Source organism: Brugia malayi (genome assembly GCF_000002995.4).
Source record: "Brugia malayi strain FR3 genome assembly, contig: Bm_v4_Chr4_scaffold_001, whole genome shotgun sequence".
Classification (NCBI taxonomy): domain Eukaryota; kingdom Metazoa; phylum Nematoda; class Chromadorea; order Rhabditida; family Onchocercidae; genus Brugia; species Brugia malayi.
The window spans coordinates 10,160,483-10,178,412 of NW_025062478.1; the positions used below are offsets into that span (position 1 = coordinate 10,160,483).

Below are 17,930 nucleotides of genomic sequence, written 5' to 3' on the forward strand. Positions count from 1 at the left end.
AACTTTCGAAAATCATTTACTTAAACAGTAAATGATGTAAACAGAATAACCTCAAACACAATTGACTTTAGGTAAGCATAGGCTCAAAATAAATTATTTAACTTCGAGGTTATTACAGCTTGTTCACTGCTTACGTTTTTTCTGCTTTTTTATTAATCGACTGTTGTTCATAAAGTTTCAAATATTTATATGTAAATTAAAAATGATATATGCAAAACAATGATGCAATATTGTAAAATTTACAATGTTTATTTTAACAAAAAAATAAAAAAGTAAAAATCCAAACATCTATCTCGATTCTGAGATGAAGAGATAATAAAAAAATAATCAAGATGTACAATGCTGTCAGGAAGATATCCCAAACATCTTCGGAGAATGCAAAAAGTAAAATGAAAAAAGATCCTCAAATACTCTAAAGCAAACAATCTAAAATCAATCTAAAAGCAATAAAAGCAAAAGCAAACAATCAATCTAAAAAATAAAGATAGCAATTTCAACAAATTTTCTAATTCAAAATTGAATTACGATCATTTAGACATATGTGATATCAAACTCTTCCAAATAACGCTTTCCCTTTCAATTTTTTTTTGATTTAGAGATTTCCTTTCAAAGCAGCAAAAGACTCTGATAATAAAAATAAAAACTCTCCAAATATTGTAGTAATGTCATTCCATGCCGTAACGACCATATTGATATATGGAAAGAAAGAGTATACAGTTTTTTATAAAGAAACCGATAAATCGATCACAAACTATTCCATGCAGTTGATATACTATTAATAGTAAATTATAAAAGATAGTGGTTCCGAATCTTTTGTAATCTGTATGAAATGAATTTAATTCCTTTATTTAATAATGGAACAACAATACAATACAAAACTTTCAGGATTCAAAATAAAACAAAACAGGAAGAAAGAAAGAGAGACAGAGAATGAGAGATATAAGACGGTATTATAGTGATGAATTATCGGAGTAAACAGCAAAACGATTTTTCACTTCGCTAGCAACAATTGATGCTATCATCTGCACTGTTGCCATAGCGCCTAAGCCGGTATCACCACACATCAGTTCTTTCTCAATTGGCGGTATTTCCTTTAAAAAAATAAAGACTTCCAATTATCGAATTAAGCTTCCATATTAGCTTATTTCTTTTTCCAGATATTTTGAAAATCTACCATTTGTAATTGGAAAAAACCGCAATACTTCCAGCAAAAAATGAAGAAATGGTTAGGTAATAACCTTGTATCGCAACAATTCTTTTAAAACTTTGCGATGCTGATAAGTTAGTGGATTTTCCCACATTGCAACATTCATCGCCGGTGCATAGTACAGAGGTTTTCGTGGGTCCCATGCGCGTACAATGGATAGCAAGACGTTATCGCATATGCCATTCGCTATTTTAGCCATCGAATTAGCATCTAATGGTGCAATTAACATCGCATCCGACCATTTTCTTAATTCTAAAAATGCCAATCAGTAAGTTCAATACTTCCTATCAAAATTGAGTACATTGATCGGTTAATAATATCGAAGCGAGCGATCATTTAACTTGCGAATAAAGTATCTTCAATATCTAGCATTCGTTGATTCATATTGCATGGGACACATATCATATCACACACTGACACTTTTTATAGTTCAAATTAATTCCTCTAACAACTAACCAATATGGAGTACTGGATCACCACGTTTCTTCCACATATTCCATTCATCCATATCATTATAAACAGGAACATCAAATGCAGACTCATCAATAAATGTTCGAGCAGCATCGGTCGCAACTATTCGAATAACCTTAACAAATTCGTGTAAACCATTAATAAGATCGACCTAATATACAATATCGATATTTTTGTTACCACAATCATTCAATCATCAAAATTTGCACAGAACATACCAATTTTTCCTCAGGACTATTCTTACGAAGTTCCGTGATAAGCTCAGAAAGTTTGATTGACGCAACTGATCCGGTAATACCAATCAAAAGATGAAATTTACCACCTTGGCGAACGAATGAATGATCCGGTCCATAAGGTACTCGCGTTTTTATGTTTTGAGTCTGAAACTTGAAAAATTAATAACAAATGAATTAAGCAATAAATTGCTTAAAAATCGAAATGACATACTCGAATATTATCTGCTTTACTCAAATTGAATTATTAAGACAATTCCATGCTAATAAGATCTGAATGTACCAAAAATAAAAATACAGCTATTTTAGATTCGTTCATACAAAAATTGTTTTCACGTCCAACTATCATTCACTATCATTATCGTTTCGTAATGGTACCGTACATAAAATTAAATAAAACAAGTTTTTAAAAATTTTGATTTACATCAACCGTTGTTACATCAATCGGTGCATAGTTCGACTCCGAATCATCCTCAACTCGAGCTTTTTTTACCATGACAGGTGGCTGACCGTCCGGCATCCCTTCCTGCTCGAAAACTCCACTTTCAATAACTTCTTGATTTCTGTTTAATTCTGTATTGGATCTACGCAAAACACGTCTTCCAAGCGCTGATGCTTCTTGTTCCGTAACATACAAGGTTGTTGGCCGTGGATTAATGTACTATAAGACACAAATAGTTTAGTCCAATAAAACACGATTTCGCCTTACTGAATGCAAAATTATAAGAAAATTAGAGATTTCAGTCTTTATTCAAAAACAGTAAATATTCAATATGCATTAGTCGTCTCCGACAAAATTGTGTTTTTCTCAGTATTTTTTTTTTTTAACGAAAACGTCAAGTAATCAACAGATTATTCGTCATACCAGTATAGCATATGAAGTACTTCAAATAAATGAAAATGTGTGTGATGTTGGCAATTGCTTTAAAAAATGTAAATGAAAGCATTATATATGAACAATTAACCGAAAATTAATTAATTTCCGGACACACTGAAAAAAACAAGTAAACCTAATCACAATCGTGCCACCACAAAACAGAACAGATAAGGAAATCTTGGATGAATCGAAGATATCAAAATCATAAAACGGTGGACTAGTAAATGTATGCAAGGTGAAGGACTGAGCGACAATCTTTGGTTCTCAGCCTTTTATCTCGTTAGCCTTTTATTTTCCGTTAATAGATTCTGACACTTCTGCATAGCCGCCTTTCTAATAGGACAAGGATAATTCATCGATTCTGTGGAATGATAAGATTCGTAATCTAAGCAGTTATTGCTAAATGAAATACATTTAAATTTCTGATATAGTTTGAATAATAAATTCGAAACTACTACTAACCAAACTATTTCGCGCTAACTTCTGCCGGAATGATTTCATCACGTTTCTCACTTGCTCCTTGTTACGTAGTCTACGTGGTGTAACTCGCGAGCTGCTTGCGCACTGATCGTAAATACTTTGCTCCGTCAGTCGATCATAAATCTAAGATAAAAATATTTCGAAATTCGAAACAAGATGAAGGCTAAAAGTTTTATTTTGGAACTATTTGGAAATCCTGACACAAATCTAACACATAGCGTCTTTTAACAAAAATATTCCAAATTTCGGATATTAAACTGCATTTTAGACTATGAATGACATTAGACATAACATTAAGCATAGTTAAGCAAAACTAGTTGAGGTGCCGTTTCAATATCAGAAATCAAGAGGAAAATAGATGTAATCAAAATTCAAATGAATTAGTTGTACTATTTGAACCTATTACAATTACGGAATTGCAGTTTCTCTCATCTTCTCGTTCCTTCGCGCAATAAATAATATGCAGCAAAAGGAGGCAAGAAAAAAAAAACCATACTGTTTTCTAAACACTTCATAGTCCAAATAGCAAATATGAGGTGATAAAGCAATAAGGATTTCACGTATATATTTATATTATACATATATATTAAAATTTAAGAAAAATACGGAAGTTTTCATAATTCCAGTACGTGATGTTAACGCAAGCTCTTCACTTATAATATTACCTCAACTGCATTATTGTTCATGATACTTTGTTCTTTCACTTCTTGTAATATAATTGGTAATGTACGAAGAAATGGCTGATTAGTTCGTTTGGCATTTCCATGTGGTGCATTATCAGATATTTGAGCTGCTACGACGTGGTCACCAATATAATGGAAAAGCACCAAACCGCATGGCTCTCGTGAATATTCGCAACGTCTGCAATTTTGGTTAACCTAAAATTCCTCTTTTTCAGATCTCCTAAACTAAGTGAATTGAAATGTGGATTTCATTGGTGATTCGATTTAAAAAAAATTTCAACTGCAATCTTCATAACACATATACAATTGTCAAATCAACTCCATATTATATGGAACAACAAGCTGGATTCAAAAACGCCAACAAAATACGTGTAGTCCACCATGTACTAAGGCAAAACGGATTCAGATGTGTAAATCGACAGGTGACAAATGAACCCCATCATTCCTATCAGCAAAGTTTCTGTTAATGTTTGAAAAGAAAACTGAAACTCTATCATAGGAAATAATCATTTTCCTAATGAGCCAACTCTTATGAAGCCCAATTATTTCACACATTCCTTTCTCTGAAGAATAAGATGCAGGTTCCCGACAAAAATGACGTCGACTATCAATTAATTAACTTCTAATTAAGCTGTGCATGATCTAAAAATGACAAATCAGAGAGTAAAAATCATACATAAATCTATCGTCGCCATGTGGATCATTTTTGCAATAAAGTAAATTGTATCGTTTTTGCAATCCATTGCTCAAATTATGAACACCCTTGGAATTTCCCCAACGATATCCATCAACACGAAATGTGCGCCGTACTTGGTCATCATTCAAAGTTCCACGTGGATAAAGAGCACAGTCATATACCACAATGGTACCACCATCTGGTCGATACATTGGCCCATTGGTACATACCAAATTCCGATTTTTTTCGACTTTATCTGTAACGACGAAGAGTTAGTTATGTAAAAACAGAATAACCTAATTTCTTGAACATTTCAGATCTATCACGATTTATTCAGTTATTGTGTACAATTCCTGGAAACGGAAGAAGATATGAAAATGTAACATGCCAACAGTTAAACATCGAAAAAGTCAGATCTTTTCATTTCTCTACTTGGATTCATATTTTCGGAATTTCAGCACGATTTACTGAAAGCAGTCAAAGGATTTCTCCCGCAAGCTCGTTCAAATTTACACTTGCATTGTCATGAACGACTACAATGCGATCCAACCCGACAGATGAAAAGAATTGCTTCCAAAAGTCTGTTTTTTTTTTTTTTTTTTTAAAAATAAATAGTTCCATTGTTTGTTTTAATTTTAAGAAACTCTTCCCTCAGAGGTTTGCAATTTCAAGTCAATGCAGTTTGCAAGTGAAAACAATTTGAAAACGGACTCAAACTACGGTTTCAAAAATCTCAACTTGTTTTTAATCCAAATCACTGAAATAAAATCATATATTAGATAAGGAATTGCGGACCAAAGCTTTTTCTTTCCGCTATCGGTTCTATTACGTTACTTTATTGTGTATCTTATTGCATCATTTTATTCTGTGCTTTACAGCGTCCAAATGAGCATTTAAATTTATTTTGACGACTGTTTCTTTTATGCTTCATTGTCAAAGCTTCGACTATGTAATTTTGCAGATTAGAAAATCTTCAATTATAATAAGTTCTGTTATGTACTTTATCAGGAGACGTTTGACGTGACCTCATCCGACAATCCTGAATAACCTACGTGATATCATTGTATGCATTTATTCCTGTGCAATTATTGCTCATTGTTATCATTACAGTCATTCCTTGGTAAAAAACGGCATCAACCAGACAGGAATTCATTCCAGCACGGCGCAAACCAATTCTTTTGAACTTGGACGAAGGTAAAACGTGGACTTAACCGATGGGTAAAACGTGGACTTACCGAGAACAGCGCTGTATTGATCGAGCGTCAGAGGGTTGGGCACGCCAGTCCGATACACTATACGTGGTTTTCGGAGGTAAGGTTCGTCCATTTCACGTCTATAAACTGTAAAATTCAGCTGATCAAGTTGAATTATCTTTTAGTTTTTAAAATTTTTCAACTCCAAAAAAAAAAGGAAAATAGTCGATCGACGTATCCACCCTTTATTTAACGTCACCTGTATATGACCAAACACTTTCTCTAGCTCCCTACTCACGCGTGAGTTACGCAAATGCTTCACTGGCCAGGACAGATTATAGAGAATCGTTGCGAGACCCAAATTCAACGTTACAGCTAGATAGCCATTTCAAAAGATGCTCAGTTTAATTTATCGTCGATTAGAGAAAATTTTTTGAAGTATTTTCCATCTATTCGCCTATCATTTAAAGTTTTGAAAATATAATCACCGCATACGATTACTGCTTAGAGACACTTTTTTGCATTTTATAGGATAATTGTATTAATATGGATTTTCCTCAGTCTCACAAACAGGAATTTCAAAAATTCCAGTATGAAAGAAAGAAAAAAGAAACAAGAATTTCAGAAAAAAATTCCAGTGTAAGTTAAAAGTAAAATCTAAAGTTATATTTGTCCTTACAATAGTGTTATGCTATTATATTAAAGAACTCGCTTTAATTGCTCATAATTTTGTGATATGAGGTGCTGGAGACACGCTTTGATAATAACGTAAACAACACGATATGTCTGTTGTCTCCGTAATGTCAAATGATTTTTCATCAGCCAATCAATATTGAATTTTTGTTGTTGAGTGTTAGAGTGCTATCGTCAGTAAAGAGGAAATATGGCTATGCGTTACCTTCTTTTCTTATTTCATTTTTTTAAGCTGGATATTTTGTATTTTTAAGCAAAGGTTTTTAAAACAGCGAATGGGGCTGTCAGTGAAGCTGCTTTGTAGAGCTATTCGTAAATGCTGAGTAAGTAAACAGTGTTCAAGTTTTCAGGTTACAGATTGTTTTAGTTGAATGCACCATCGTAATGACGTATTGCAATATCATAATTAAGCAAGTTCAACTGATTATCGAAATTAAACGGTGAATTCAAATATAGATAATGAGTCTTGGAGTTTGGCTGCAGCAATAAAATCAGAAACCGATAGTTGTTTATAGTTCTTTTTTCAGTTATCAAAACACTTTATTGATTGATATCGCCATACGCGCAACTTTTACATATACAATACATTTTGCAGAATTATTGAAGTGCTCAGGTTTTGGAAACTTTTAAGTCCCATAAATCGGCCATAACTGGTGGGTGTGATCATCGGTACTTAATCAAAAGTAAATTTATGACTTAAAAATATCATTAACCATAGGAGCAGTGTGTACGGCTTATATTTATTTTCTGTAGCCTATTTTCTACGTTATCGACTAGTTTGCGATGTGCAATAACATTGTTTGAATAGTGTTAACCTATACATCAATACATACTTCACTTCAATATGCTTTGTTGATGTTTACCGTTTATACAACATTTTTTTTCTTGAACTTATTACTTTCATATCTTGAAAAATACTTGTTCAACTTCCTAACTTCTTGAATAGAAGGAAATGGTTTAAATTAGATATAGATCAACTTGATAATTCCGTAACTAATATCTTATTCATCTCTGTGGTTACTAACCACATGAACTTTGGTTGTTGTTTTAACTCAATAATGAATTAGGACAGCAAGAAAAGCTAGGTAATAAAGCCTTGTTTACTTCATATTTTTGCTTGTTTATTCTTGCTATTCATTTATTTATATCAATGTCCGTCCCACATAATTGATGAAATATTTTCGGTCGATGTTGAAAAAATTATTCGCTAATATCGAAAATAGTTAGCAGGAATTCTAGCAAATGCAATGCCTTACCTATCATTGAGTTAGTATGTTTGACACTGTATAGATTTTGTCATCATATCTTTCCAGCTCCCAGTATCCAACTCATTTTGATAAATTACTAGAATGATTCGATTTGATGCAATTTCTCACTTTTCGTCACTGTGTTATTAGGTTTTAGCCATACACTTTTTTGTTACTTTTTCACTGAAATTCGAAAATCTTGTTTGCGTGATTGATAAAGCTACAAATTTTCGTTTTTGAGATTAGACTTAACTCATTTAATTTATCCCAGTGGAATCATTTTCGTATACCTTTCATATTTACTATTAGTGAACTCAGTGCAATGGTTGTAAAAAATCGGTTAATTAGCGTATGTCATTTGTCGTAATGCATCCTTAATACACTGATATTTCTTTGCAGCAAAGAATAACTAAAAGATGATTGGTTTAAAAGGTGAAATGAGAGGTACAAAACAAAGAAAGCTGAGTGAGTCATCACATACTAATTTGCGTCGCAGTAAAAACTCATCGGTATTTTTTCTCTATGTATTATTTTACGTCCATTACCTTTTCTAAATAGCTTCGTTTAATTCATTTCTTTCCATTCTTAACAACCAACGGTCTGCATCTAACGTTGATGTGAATAATAATATCGCAAATGTTTCTTATCTAAATTATTCTTGAAAAGTATGTTTCATAAATTTTTTTCCTTTTCTGTTTGTTTGTTCATCATAATGTTTCAGAAGTCATCAGATAGTAGTTCTTCGTCAGGAAAAAAGCGTGTTACTCTGCAGAACGTTGAACAGGTATTGCTCGTAGAATAGTAAATTTCGAAGTGTTTGCAGTCCTTTATGGACAGATTTATTTATTGTAATTAGAAGAAAACAACTATTTTCATATAAGTTTTGATGTCTTCAGTCAATAATTTTAAACAATTACATTTTTTTTGTGATCATTTTTAAATTTTCGAAAATTTCTTCATCTTCCCTTTTTATCCTAAGTTAATTTTTATATTACGATTTGTTTTATCTTCGGAAATTTCATTTCACAATTTTTTTTTTCTAAATGCTAAGATTCATTTCACATTGCAGTTCGTTTGCTGCATATATTCCAGACCACAACGATGGGCTGGGTATTTTGGGAAGCAATTATTAGGAAAGTGGGGTATATAGGGGTCACTTCTTTATTTTGTAATTTTATATCCTGAACTATTGAAAAGTTTGTATTCTTCAAGTATACATGCATATCCAGGATGAAGTATCAACCGATGTATCAGAATTGAAGTCGATAGGAAAAGCACAAACGCTTGCTCATTCATCAGCCGATTATACATTGAGGTGATGCGTGTCATATATATATATAATTTTTTTAGAAACCGATCTCAAAATATTTCCAGTTGGTTTTGAACCATAAAGATCACTTTTTTAAAATCCATTTTTACTTAAAATTACTTTCATCACATTTCCCGTCATTCACATAAATTTTCTAATACCTCTATTGAAATCGAAAAGATAGCACTATTGACTTTGATCATAAGATTAAATTAAAACCCTTTTGGAAGCTACAAACCATTGGAAATTATCCACTCAGAAATTTTAGATGTGTGTAAGTGAATGATAGGGAAAAACTTTTTCCCTGGTGCATAATACGTATAGAAAAATTTCTATATGAAATAGAAATGCGGTTGCATTTGAAAAAAACAAAGCTTTTTAGACAGTTGTCTTAAAAATGCATTTAAACTACCAAACTGTTGTTTTTGCTGAATATTATGTCCGTCTACCTCTAGAAATATTAGTGAAAGTAAAATCTCACCTATTCATTTCATAGAATATAAACTAGGAAGATGAAACTAGAGGTTACTTATATTGGATAGTGTTACAAAACTTTTCGGAATTTTCAGTTTAAATCATTTGCTCGATGTGAATCTGCGCAATGGTTCACAGCAATCAATACCTCTCAGTTCGAAATTAGACGACTCTTTAGATATTACGATTTATTGGGCAGATGAAAGAGGTCAGTTTTCTTTTTTTTTTTCCTTTTAATTTTTGCACTAATTTCTTTCTCTTCGATAGTTTCAAAGAATGGTTCATTAATCAATAAAGCTATTCTTCATTCTTTCATGTACAAATGCCATTATTTTCTTTTAAAATTATGGCTATTTCTCTCATCCTGTCCTTGGCCTCTTTAAACATAATTACAGGTCTCAAATTTTCTCTAATCGGTGGTAAATTTGCAACAGCGTCAAGCTTGTTATTGCTGCTTGCTGACCATTTGGGTATCGTTGCTGATATTTTCAAGCAAGTATGCGCTCTCTGGATGGTATCAGATTTATTAGGTACATTAAAATTTATTTAAATACATTTTTATTTTTTTACTAGTGGTTTTTTTTTTTTTGCAGAAGTGCAGTTGAAGCCACATCATAATCCATATGAAATCCGGAAAAACTGGATGCAGTTTCTACAACGATTCACGAATGCTGAAAGTAATGAATTAGTTGCTGACGAGCCGCTTCTTGTATTGAAGCGAAATGTGCAACTTCCTGTTGAGCGAGAACGTGAAGTGCGTTAAATTTAGATTTAACGTTTTTAACATGTATCAGTGAGCATTAACAGAAGAAAGCATCTTCTAGCGAAAGTTCCAGAAACTACAAAAGAAATCCGTCAACCTAAGCAAATATTAGAAATAAGTGGAACAGGAGGCAAAGATAAGGTTACTTTATTTCTCGAATTGAAATTTGAGTAATCTAAAACTGTCATTGTAACAAATTAATATGCAAATTTTTTAGTTGGAGGAAGATTATACTAACGAAATATTAACGGAAATATTGTATAGAAGTGCAAAGCAAGAAGTTTTGAATGGTCGATACATATGTGACATCGATTTAAACATAAAATTGGCAGCCTTGCAGATGGCTATCGATTTAGAACCAAATGAAGACGTGGATATAATGAATGTGTTTGGGTTTGTCATTTTTCATCGATCATTTAAGTTGGTGTATTATATACATTTCTTTCTGTTTATGACTAAGAACTTGATTTCTGGAATCTATTAATGGAATACCAAGAACTTGATCTTGTGTTGTTCAACGGATTTTCGGTTATATTAAAGATAAATGATTTTGCAGAGAGGAGATAGAGACATTTTTTCCGCTGAAATATCGACATAATGTAAAAACATTTCATTTATTTGGTATTCCCATTATCGGTTGCAAGGGTTTGGAAACACGTATCCTTCAAGAATATCGAAATATAAGATTGAATTTTGAGGGCAAACATAGCTGTCGAAAAGCATACCTCAATATTATCCGCAATACACCTTTTTATGGGCAAGCGTTGATCTCAGTTTTATTTTTTGCAGTTGCCTGCGTTAATAATTGTTATTTTTGCATAGAAATTAGAATAGCGGCTTTCTATTATGTGTGCTTCAAGGATAGGACATCTCATTGATTGATGAAACATTGAATCAGCAAATAATGGGATGCACATAAATTCATTTAGCAGTTGAAATTTTTGAGATAATATTTTATTCATTTTGCACTTTAATATTTTTCAGGGCTGCATTTTTTCGTGGATACGTTGAACGACCATCAGGAAGACCATTGAAGGAAATCAAAAGAATGATACTTTCGGTGACGTTACCAGATATTCCGGTGGCATTTATTTTTGACACACATTAGTTTCATTTTCAGTTGTTTTTGTGGATTTTTATTTTGGAAATTTTGAAAATTGTGCTGCACTATTGCGTCTCAAAATTCACCCAACTAAGCGCTGGTAATCAAATGCATAGGATGAAGTATGTATGGTATTTCTAAAAATTACGCGAAAATTTTGCCTTACTTTAAGACTGTTCATCGAAACGTATGTTGTTTCATTTCAGGTTCTTATTGGAATCAGTTGTGGTTATGTTACATTGATCGATGAAGCAAAACAAGAGGTTCTGCTGGTGCAACGACTTCATGACTGTGATTGCCGCTATGTGGATGAGTTAGTCTTTTTGGATTTTAATAGCGACAGAATTTCTTGAGAATGTTTCGTTTTAAAGTGGAATTTTTTAGTTTCTTATTGTTTATTTTTGAGATTTGATTCCTTGATGATATGAAGAAAAAAAAATTGTATCCAATTGTATTGTAATTTTTTTCTTTTGTTACTCTCATATATGTTTTTTATTATTATTATTATAGTCATCATGTTATGTTGATAGCGAAATTAGTTTCCAGATATTTTTTATTTTTTTAATTACTGCTGTATATATGCAGTGTTGTTTTAGTGGGATCTCACTAAATTTCAATTATAATTTTCAGTCATTTCGAAGTTGCGATATCAGCAGCCGTTTTAACTGAATGCCCATGTTTCCTTCTGACCTTTCCGGATACTTCATTTCTAAATGACCATAATCTAAATTCTGAAACTGAAATGTTAAAATTTTCGGAACAAATTAAAGTGCTTCAGGTATAGCTTTTATGTAACACACGCAGTATTTCTCACATTTTCCATGCATGGTAGGGTTTCTCTCTTTATTTGATTTTTTAAGAATTACAGTGTAACCTATTTCTTCTATGACTTCTCAGTTTATTTGTTCTTTCTGCCAAACTTCATTCATCTTTAAAACGAGAATTCTATTCTGCCTACCATTTTTTTTTTTTTTTTTTTTCATTTTCATAAGATATTTTTAATTGTTGTAGGTATTTAGCAAACAAGCCATAATGATTGAAGCTCTCATGAATTCTTTATCCAAACTAATGGAACGAAATACTGAAGAGAACACTGATAGCGTAATATCAAACATAAAATATGATAATTGCCGACAGGATCTCGAGGGAGCAGTATCGGATAATAGCAGTCCAGATGATAGAAACGCATATGTAACTAACGTTTCAGTAAGTTAAAAATTTTCATCTAGAAGAACGTGGTGTAGGTTAAATTAAAAGTTTTCTCAGCTAAGAAACTGCTAGTTTTTTTTTTTTTTTTTTCTGAATTCTACAGTATAATGCGAGAATTGTTTCAACGAGCAGTTGATGTGAAATACTTTTATTTGTGTGATAGTGTTTCTCAGATTGTAAGGATGGAACCAAATCAAAAGTTGGTCTTTATTTATTTGGAAACGCGAAATATATTACTTAAATATCTTAACTTGTGTTTCGGGGAAAAACCCTTTTCTGTCCTTCTTCTACTAAAATGAGTGAGCAGTGTGAGCTCCCAATTTCATAATTTATTTTGCGCCTTTGAAGCATATGTACTTTTGGATTTTGTTTTTACTAATGTTTTTGAAGGTGAATGAACATAATATTCAACAAAGTCACAGCAACAGTATTGGTAGTCAGTGTTCGAGTTCCCCAAGTTCGTCTCATCTAGATGAACAAACAAGAGGAAGTAGTAGTAGCACTAGTCGAAGTTTGACAAATGTATATAACTCACCGAGCCCACTTATCAGCAATATTCATAAACTTTGCTTGGCTACACTTGATGCTGATGGTCACTGTGTGGATGCACAAGGTTCATTAAGAGTTTTACTAGAGGTGATGTAAGTATGAGGTTTTCTGGAGATTCATTTAATTGATTAGTATAAAATGCTTTCATGTTATCATTCATTTTTGGTTTCTGCTGATTTTCTTTCAGATTATTCTGCAAATTTTTGATTGTGGAAATTATTGTTTTTGTGTTATTTAGTTTTTGATCTCTATCATATATGTTCTTGTTCAGAAACACTGATGAAATGTTGGTTTAAATTGTATATTATAAGCAGAAGGGCTGTGTTGAGTATTAGTATAATGGTTAGCATTTTTGAAGAGTTTTAGTTTAAAGAAATAGATTACTCACTCGTTTAATATTTGATTAAAATTTTTTTTCTTGGAGGCCGTAAAATAATGATGGAATATCCAAAAGTTTTTAATTAAAATATATATATATCGTCAACTAAAGATTTTGTAATATATATGCAAAGTTTTCATTTCATCTAGATAATGTGGAAGTGGAATGTTATACTATTCCATAATCTTGGTTACAGTTAGCATATGTTATTAAGTTTCAAATTCGGTTAATTTTTATTCAAGCAGGAAATTTTACTTTTTAAGGTTAATAGCATTTGTTGTTGTTTTCCTGTAGTTTAATTTCTATTCCAAAATAGTTTATATGCCTTAAGATATTACCTACATCATTTTAATATGATTTGATTTGCGTTTTGTGATTACACCGAATGATTTTATGATTATACGAAACCAAGTATATTGCATCGACTGTCTTTCTTTCATCATGATTAATGGATATATTTTCATTAAATAAAATTTTATCTGCAAATGTTTTGTTATTGGCATATTAACTAAAACGGTTCGATGTATAGCCTTTTCTTGTTTTTCGTGATATCATAAGTTTGAAATGACGTTGATTATATCGCTATATTTAATTTGGGAATAAATTAATTAGAATTTTTTTGTTAGGAAACTTAGGGATCGTCGTGAAGTATCGGTCTGAGTTAAACGAGTGATCTCGTGAAATTTTTGTCAGTCATTATCATTAATTCTTCTTTGTAACTATTGTTAGTATAACCTGTTAGTTAACAATTCATATGCATATAAACTTGGTCATATGCATAATTTATAGTTTATTATAATTTATTATTTTATTTAGTTTATTATGTTTTTTTAGTGTTGACCATTATGTTTTGACATAAACATAAGGAATTAAGCGAATGGTTTGTGAATGGTATTTTAGTTTGCATATTAATTTCTATCTCCTTTTCAGACCTATCGTATATATGTCATTATGAACGATGTGAACAAGGTGAATCATTCGTGTGATGTGACATGTCGAGTTTGGTGTGTACAGTGGAATCATGCAGGCACGATACTTGCAAGTTGTGGTGATGATAAAACAATTAAGCTATGGAAACGTATTGATGGTGATTTTTGATTGCTTTGTTATTTTTAAATTTTTTTGTTTCAATACAAAAGTTGTATTTTCATATTGCACTAATGATTGATTAGGTAATTACTTCTTGAAAAATTATGAGGTATAAGAAATGAGGATGAGATAATTTGGAAAGATTTGATATCATAGTGCAGTCATAGTAACTAAGTTTCACTGTTTGTTAAATAATCATTATTGTAAATGCTACTTTGTCTTATTTTTGACTTGTGTTTTAATGAAGTTTGCATGTAGTTTTCGAGTTTTGATAATAGAAATAATTATTGTACTATCATTTTTGAACCATATGAAATGATAGTAAGAGGATTTAAAAATTATGTTAATTATTGTTCAGTGAATAAGGAATATGTGTTTGCAAATTGTGCTTTCGCTAGAAAATAGCAAGCTTTCAAATTTTTAACTTTTTTTTTTTAAAACGCGTCGTTTATTCATCGATAACTGTACGATGTATTGCTTCATTTTCTATGAAAATATTGGTTGAAATTAAATTTTTATCTGTTTGGTACTGATAGCAAACAGTCATAACATTAACTTGATTAATGTTTCTGTAGAACTTTAATCGAAAATAAATTCGAAAAGGGATTCAGATGCACCGTATTTGGTATATTCTGGAACAATAAGCGATTCTCATAATAGAGCTATTCGATATGTTGCATTTTCACCAAATGATAAATTCTTGGCTTCAGCTGGTTTTGATGCTGCTATTGTCATTCATCAGTTATGCAAGTAAGTGTCACTTTCTGGTAAAGGTCCTCAAATTTCAGAAATTTGTTCAATTTTTCATAACGTTACTGTGACTGGAAATATTTGAGATGTACGATTCCTCTTGCTACGAATGCTATTTATGGACGGTCTAAATTCCAGGATAATCATAAATGTGACTGAAGTTATTCATGTGATGAATTGCATTATTACTGTTATCTAGTAAAAGTAAAAGGTTCATTTTTGGTCAAATTTAAAAGGAAAAGAAAGAACTGGAACGAGTCCTGATGTTTTTTTAAAAAAAAAATAATTCCAGCAGCCATAAAATATCTAAACGATCGTAAACTAATGATCAATTTTTGGTTTGCAGTAATGACTACGAAGAAATAAATCGTTTGGAAGGACATGAAAATGAAGTAAAATGTTGTGCATTCTCACCATCCGGTGAATATTTGGCAACTTGTAGTCGCGATAAATCAGTTTGGTTCTGGCAATGTAAGTAATTGACGCATGTAAATCAAAAAATGAAAATATCATTTTTACGTCGCTGAATTTCTGTTTCTTTAAGTAAATGAAATTTCAGTAGATGATAACGAAGATTTTGAGGTTGCATCAATTTTGCAGTCTCATACGCAAGATGTGAAATTTGTGGTGTGGCATCCAGTTGATGAGGTATTTACCAAAACATTTAAAAAAAATTTTTCTTCTTGATATTGATGTTACTAATTAATTATAAACAATAGTTTAATGTCTCTTATCATGGGCTATTGTACATATGTTTTTTGTTATTACTTATGATTACTTGATAATAAATTATACTTTATTTCGAGTTTTTATTTGATATTGTCTTTTTATCCTAATTTTGAAAAAAAGAAAAAAAAAAAAGAGCTAATCGTTGATTGATTAATACCATGTTAATGCGATACGGTTTAGTTGTTGGTATCATGCAGCTATGATTGCTCCATTCGATTTTATCGTTTTGATGGTGAGGATTGGATAACACAAGAAAAAATCGATAATGCGCACAAATCCACCATATGGTCAGCTGATTTCTCAGATGATGGTAACTTCCTTGTAACTGTTGGAGCTGACTTCATTATCAATGTAAGCTCTTTTTTTTTCTTTCATTTAATTGAGAATATGTTGTATTCTGAATTCTGATTGTTATTTTTTGCTTATTAATAAATCAATTCATTATAATTTATGTTAATTTATAAAGTTTTATTTCCATGGAAAAATTTTATTCTTATTAGATGCTAAAAAATTTGTTTTTACTAGAAACTTATATGCATAATATTCAGTACATCGTGACAATTTATGCGATCTTTACGAGTGTTATTTAGTGAAAGTTCGAATTAAAATTTCTGGAGCATATTATGGAAGTGCCGAACTGCAAACGGGAACATAAAAATATAGGTAGAGTAAAGGGAATGATTTAACAGATGGGAGAAATCATTTTTATAAGTTTTTTATAGTTTTTTTTTTTTTCTTATCGTTTTCTAATAGATATGTCCTACAATTGCTGAAATAAAGTTCGCGCATAATCGACTCATCTTTCTATTTTTTAGATTTGGATGAAACAGGGAATAAATTTAGCGCCATCGAAAAGTAAATGGAATAAGGTAACAAGTGTATGCGTGAAAACGAAATGGCCTCTGTACACGGTTTCATGGAATAAATTACATGGTATTATTGCTGTTGGTGGAGGAGATAACGAAATAAGGTTTGATAACTTTGATTAAATTTACGTAATTAGTTGTTGTAAGGAACGTTCTTCCATGTTTTCAAGTTGAAATATTGCACTATTATCGATTTTTTACTTCCATTTTTTTTCTACGGACTATGAAAACATTCTTAGGGCATTGAATTTTACTTTCGAAGGATCTCTTGATTGAATCCAGGAATATCACTTTGCAAACTTCAATTTCATCTGATCATACAATCTGTTTAGGATTTTTTGGATCCATATTTGTATATTATTTTATGAGTTATTAACTTTTTAGGCAATATCTGATGGTTTTTTTTTTTCTTTTTATTTTGTTTTCAGGTTGTTTCGCTTAAATAATTCTAAAGACAATCCTCTCCTGGAAGAATGTTTTGGAAGCTACAAACTCTCTTCAGAAATCAACTGTTTAAATTGGAATCCTGTTGAAAGTAATCTACTAACTGGTGCTACTGATGATGGTGGAATTTGTGTTCTTCGAATAAGTTTATAACATATCGGTTATGCTATGATCACTTAACCTTTCAGTGCATTGCTTCTTTTTTAGAGTAATTTGCAATATTATTATTTCTTATTCTTATTCTGTTCATTTACAATTTTGTCATGTTTTGATTTTGATAAAGATTTTGTGGAAAGTTCAAGTTGGTAGTATTTTTTCCAAGAACGTAATGAATCCGGATGGATAAGATATTTGAAACTGTATTCTTAATATTTGTTAAATCTTTTCAGAGAAATAAGATAGCATCAAATGTAATAATAAAAAGCTTAGAAACATTAGAAATATTTATGAAATTGCATAATGGTGATTGAATATAGCACCATATTTTTTAAATAATTATGTTGCATT

General features: G+C 31.3%; 3 protein-coding genes across 3 annotated transcripts; 2 read left to right on the top strand and 1 right to left on the bottom strand.

The window, feature by feature from the left end:
• Positions 1-950: 950 nt before the first annotated feature.
• On the bottom strand, positions 951-5,953 carry Bm3597 (Flavoprotein; the record flags this gene model as incomplete). The annotated part of the gene is made up of 9 exons (XM_001893958.2): positions 951-1,091; positions 1,239-1,459; positions 1,664-1,793; positions 1,897-2,058; positions 2,336-2,572; positions 3,251-3,391; positions 3,934-4,129; positions 4,628-4,883; positions 5,863-5,953. 9 exons carry the CDS (start codon positions 5,951-5,953, stop codon positions 951-953), a joined length of 1,575 nt encoding a protein of 524 aa, XP_001893993.2.
• A 2,223-nt stretch (positions 5,954-8,176) lies between these two features.
• Positions 8,177-13,262, top strand: Bma-frm-10 (uncharacterized protein; the record flags this gene model as incomplete). The annotated part of the gene is made up of 13 exons (XM_043082320.1): positions 8,177-8,269; positions 8,482-8,544; positions 8,990-9,075; positions 9,639-9,751; positions 9,939-10,073; positions 10,137-10,297; positions 10,524-10,699; positions 10,863-11,069; positions 11,291-11,387; positions 11,615-11,721; positions 12,039-12,186; positions 12,420-12,614; positions 13,008-13,262. 13 exons carry the CDS (start codon positions 8,177-8,179, stop codon positions 13,260-13,262), a joined length of 1,836 nt encoding a protein of 611 aa, XP_042938254.1.
• A 1,234-nt stretch (positions 13,263-14,496) lies between these two features.
• On the top strand, positions 14,497-17,576 carry Bm6316 (uncharacterized protein; the record flags this gene model as incomplete). Its single annotated transcript, XM_043082321.1, has 7 exons — positions 14,497-14,632; positions 15,246-15,384; positions 15,731-15,855; positions 15,944-16,032; positions 16,294-16,464; positions 16,929-17,083; positions 17,408-17,576. The coding sequence occupies 7 exons, from the start codon at positions 14,497-14,499 to the stop codon at positions 17,574-17,576; spliced, it is 984 nt and encodes a 327-aa protein (XP_042938255.1).
• Between the last annotated feature and the right edge of the window lie 354 nt (positions 17,577-17,930).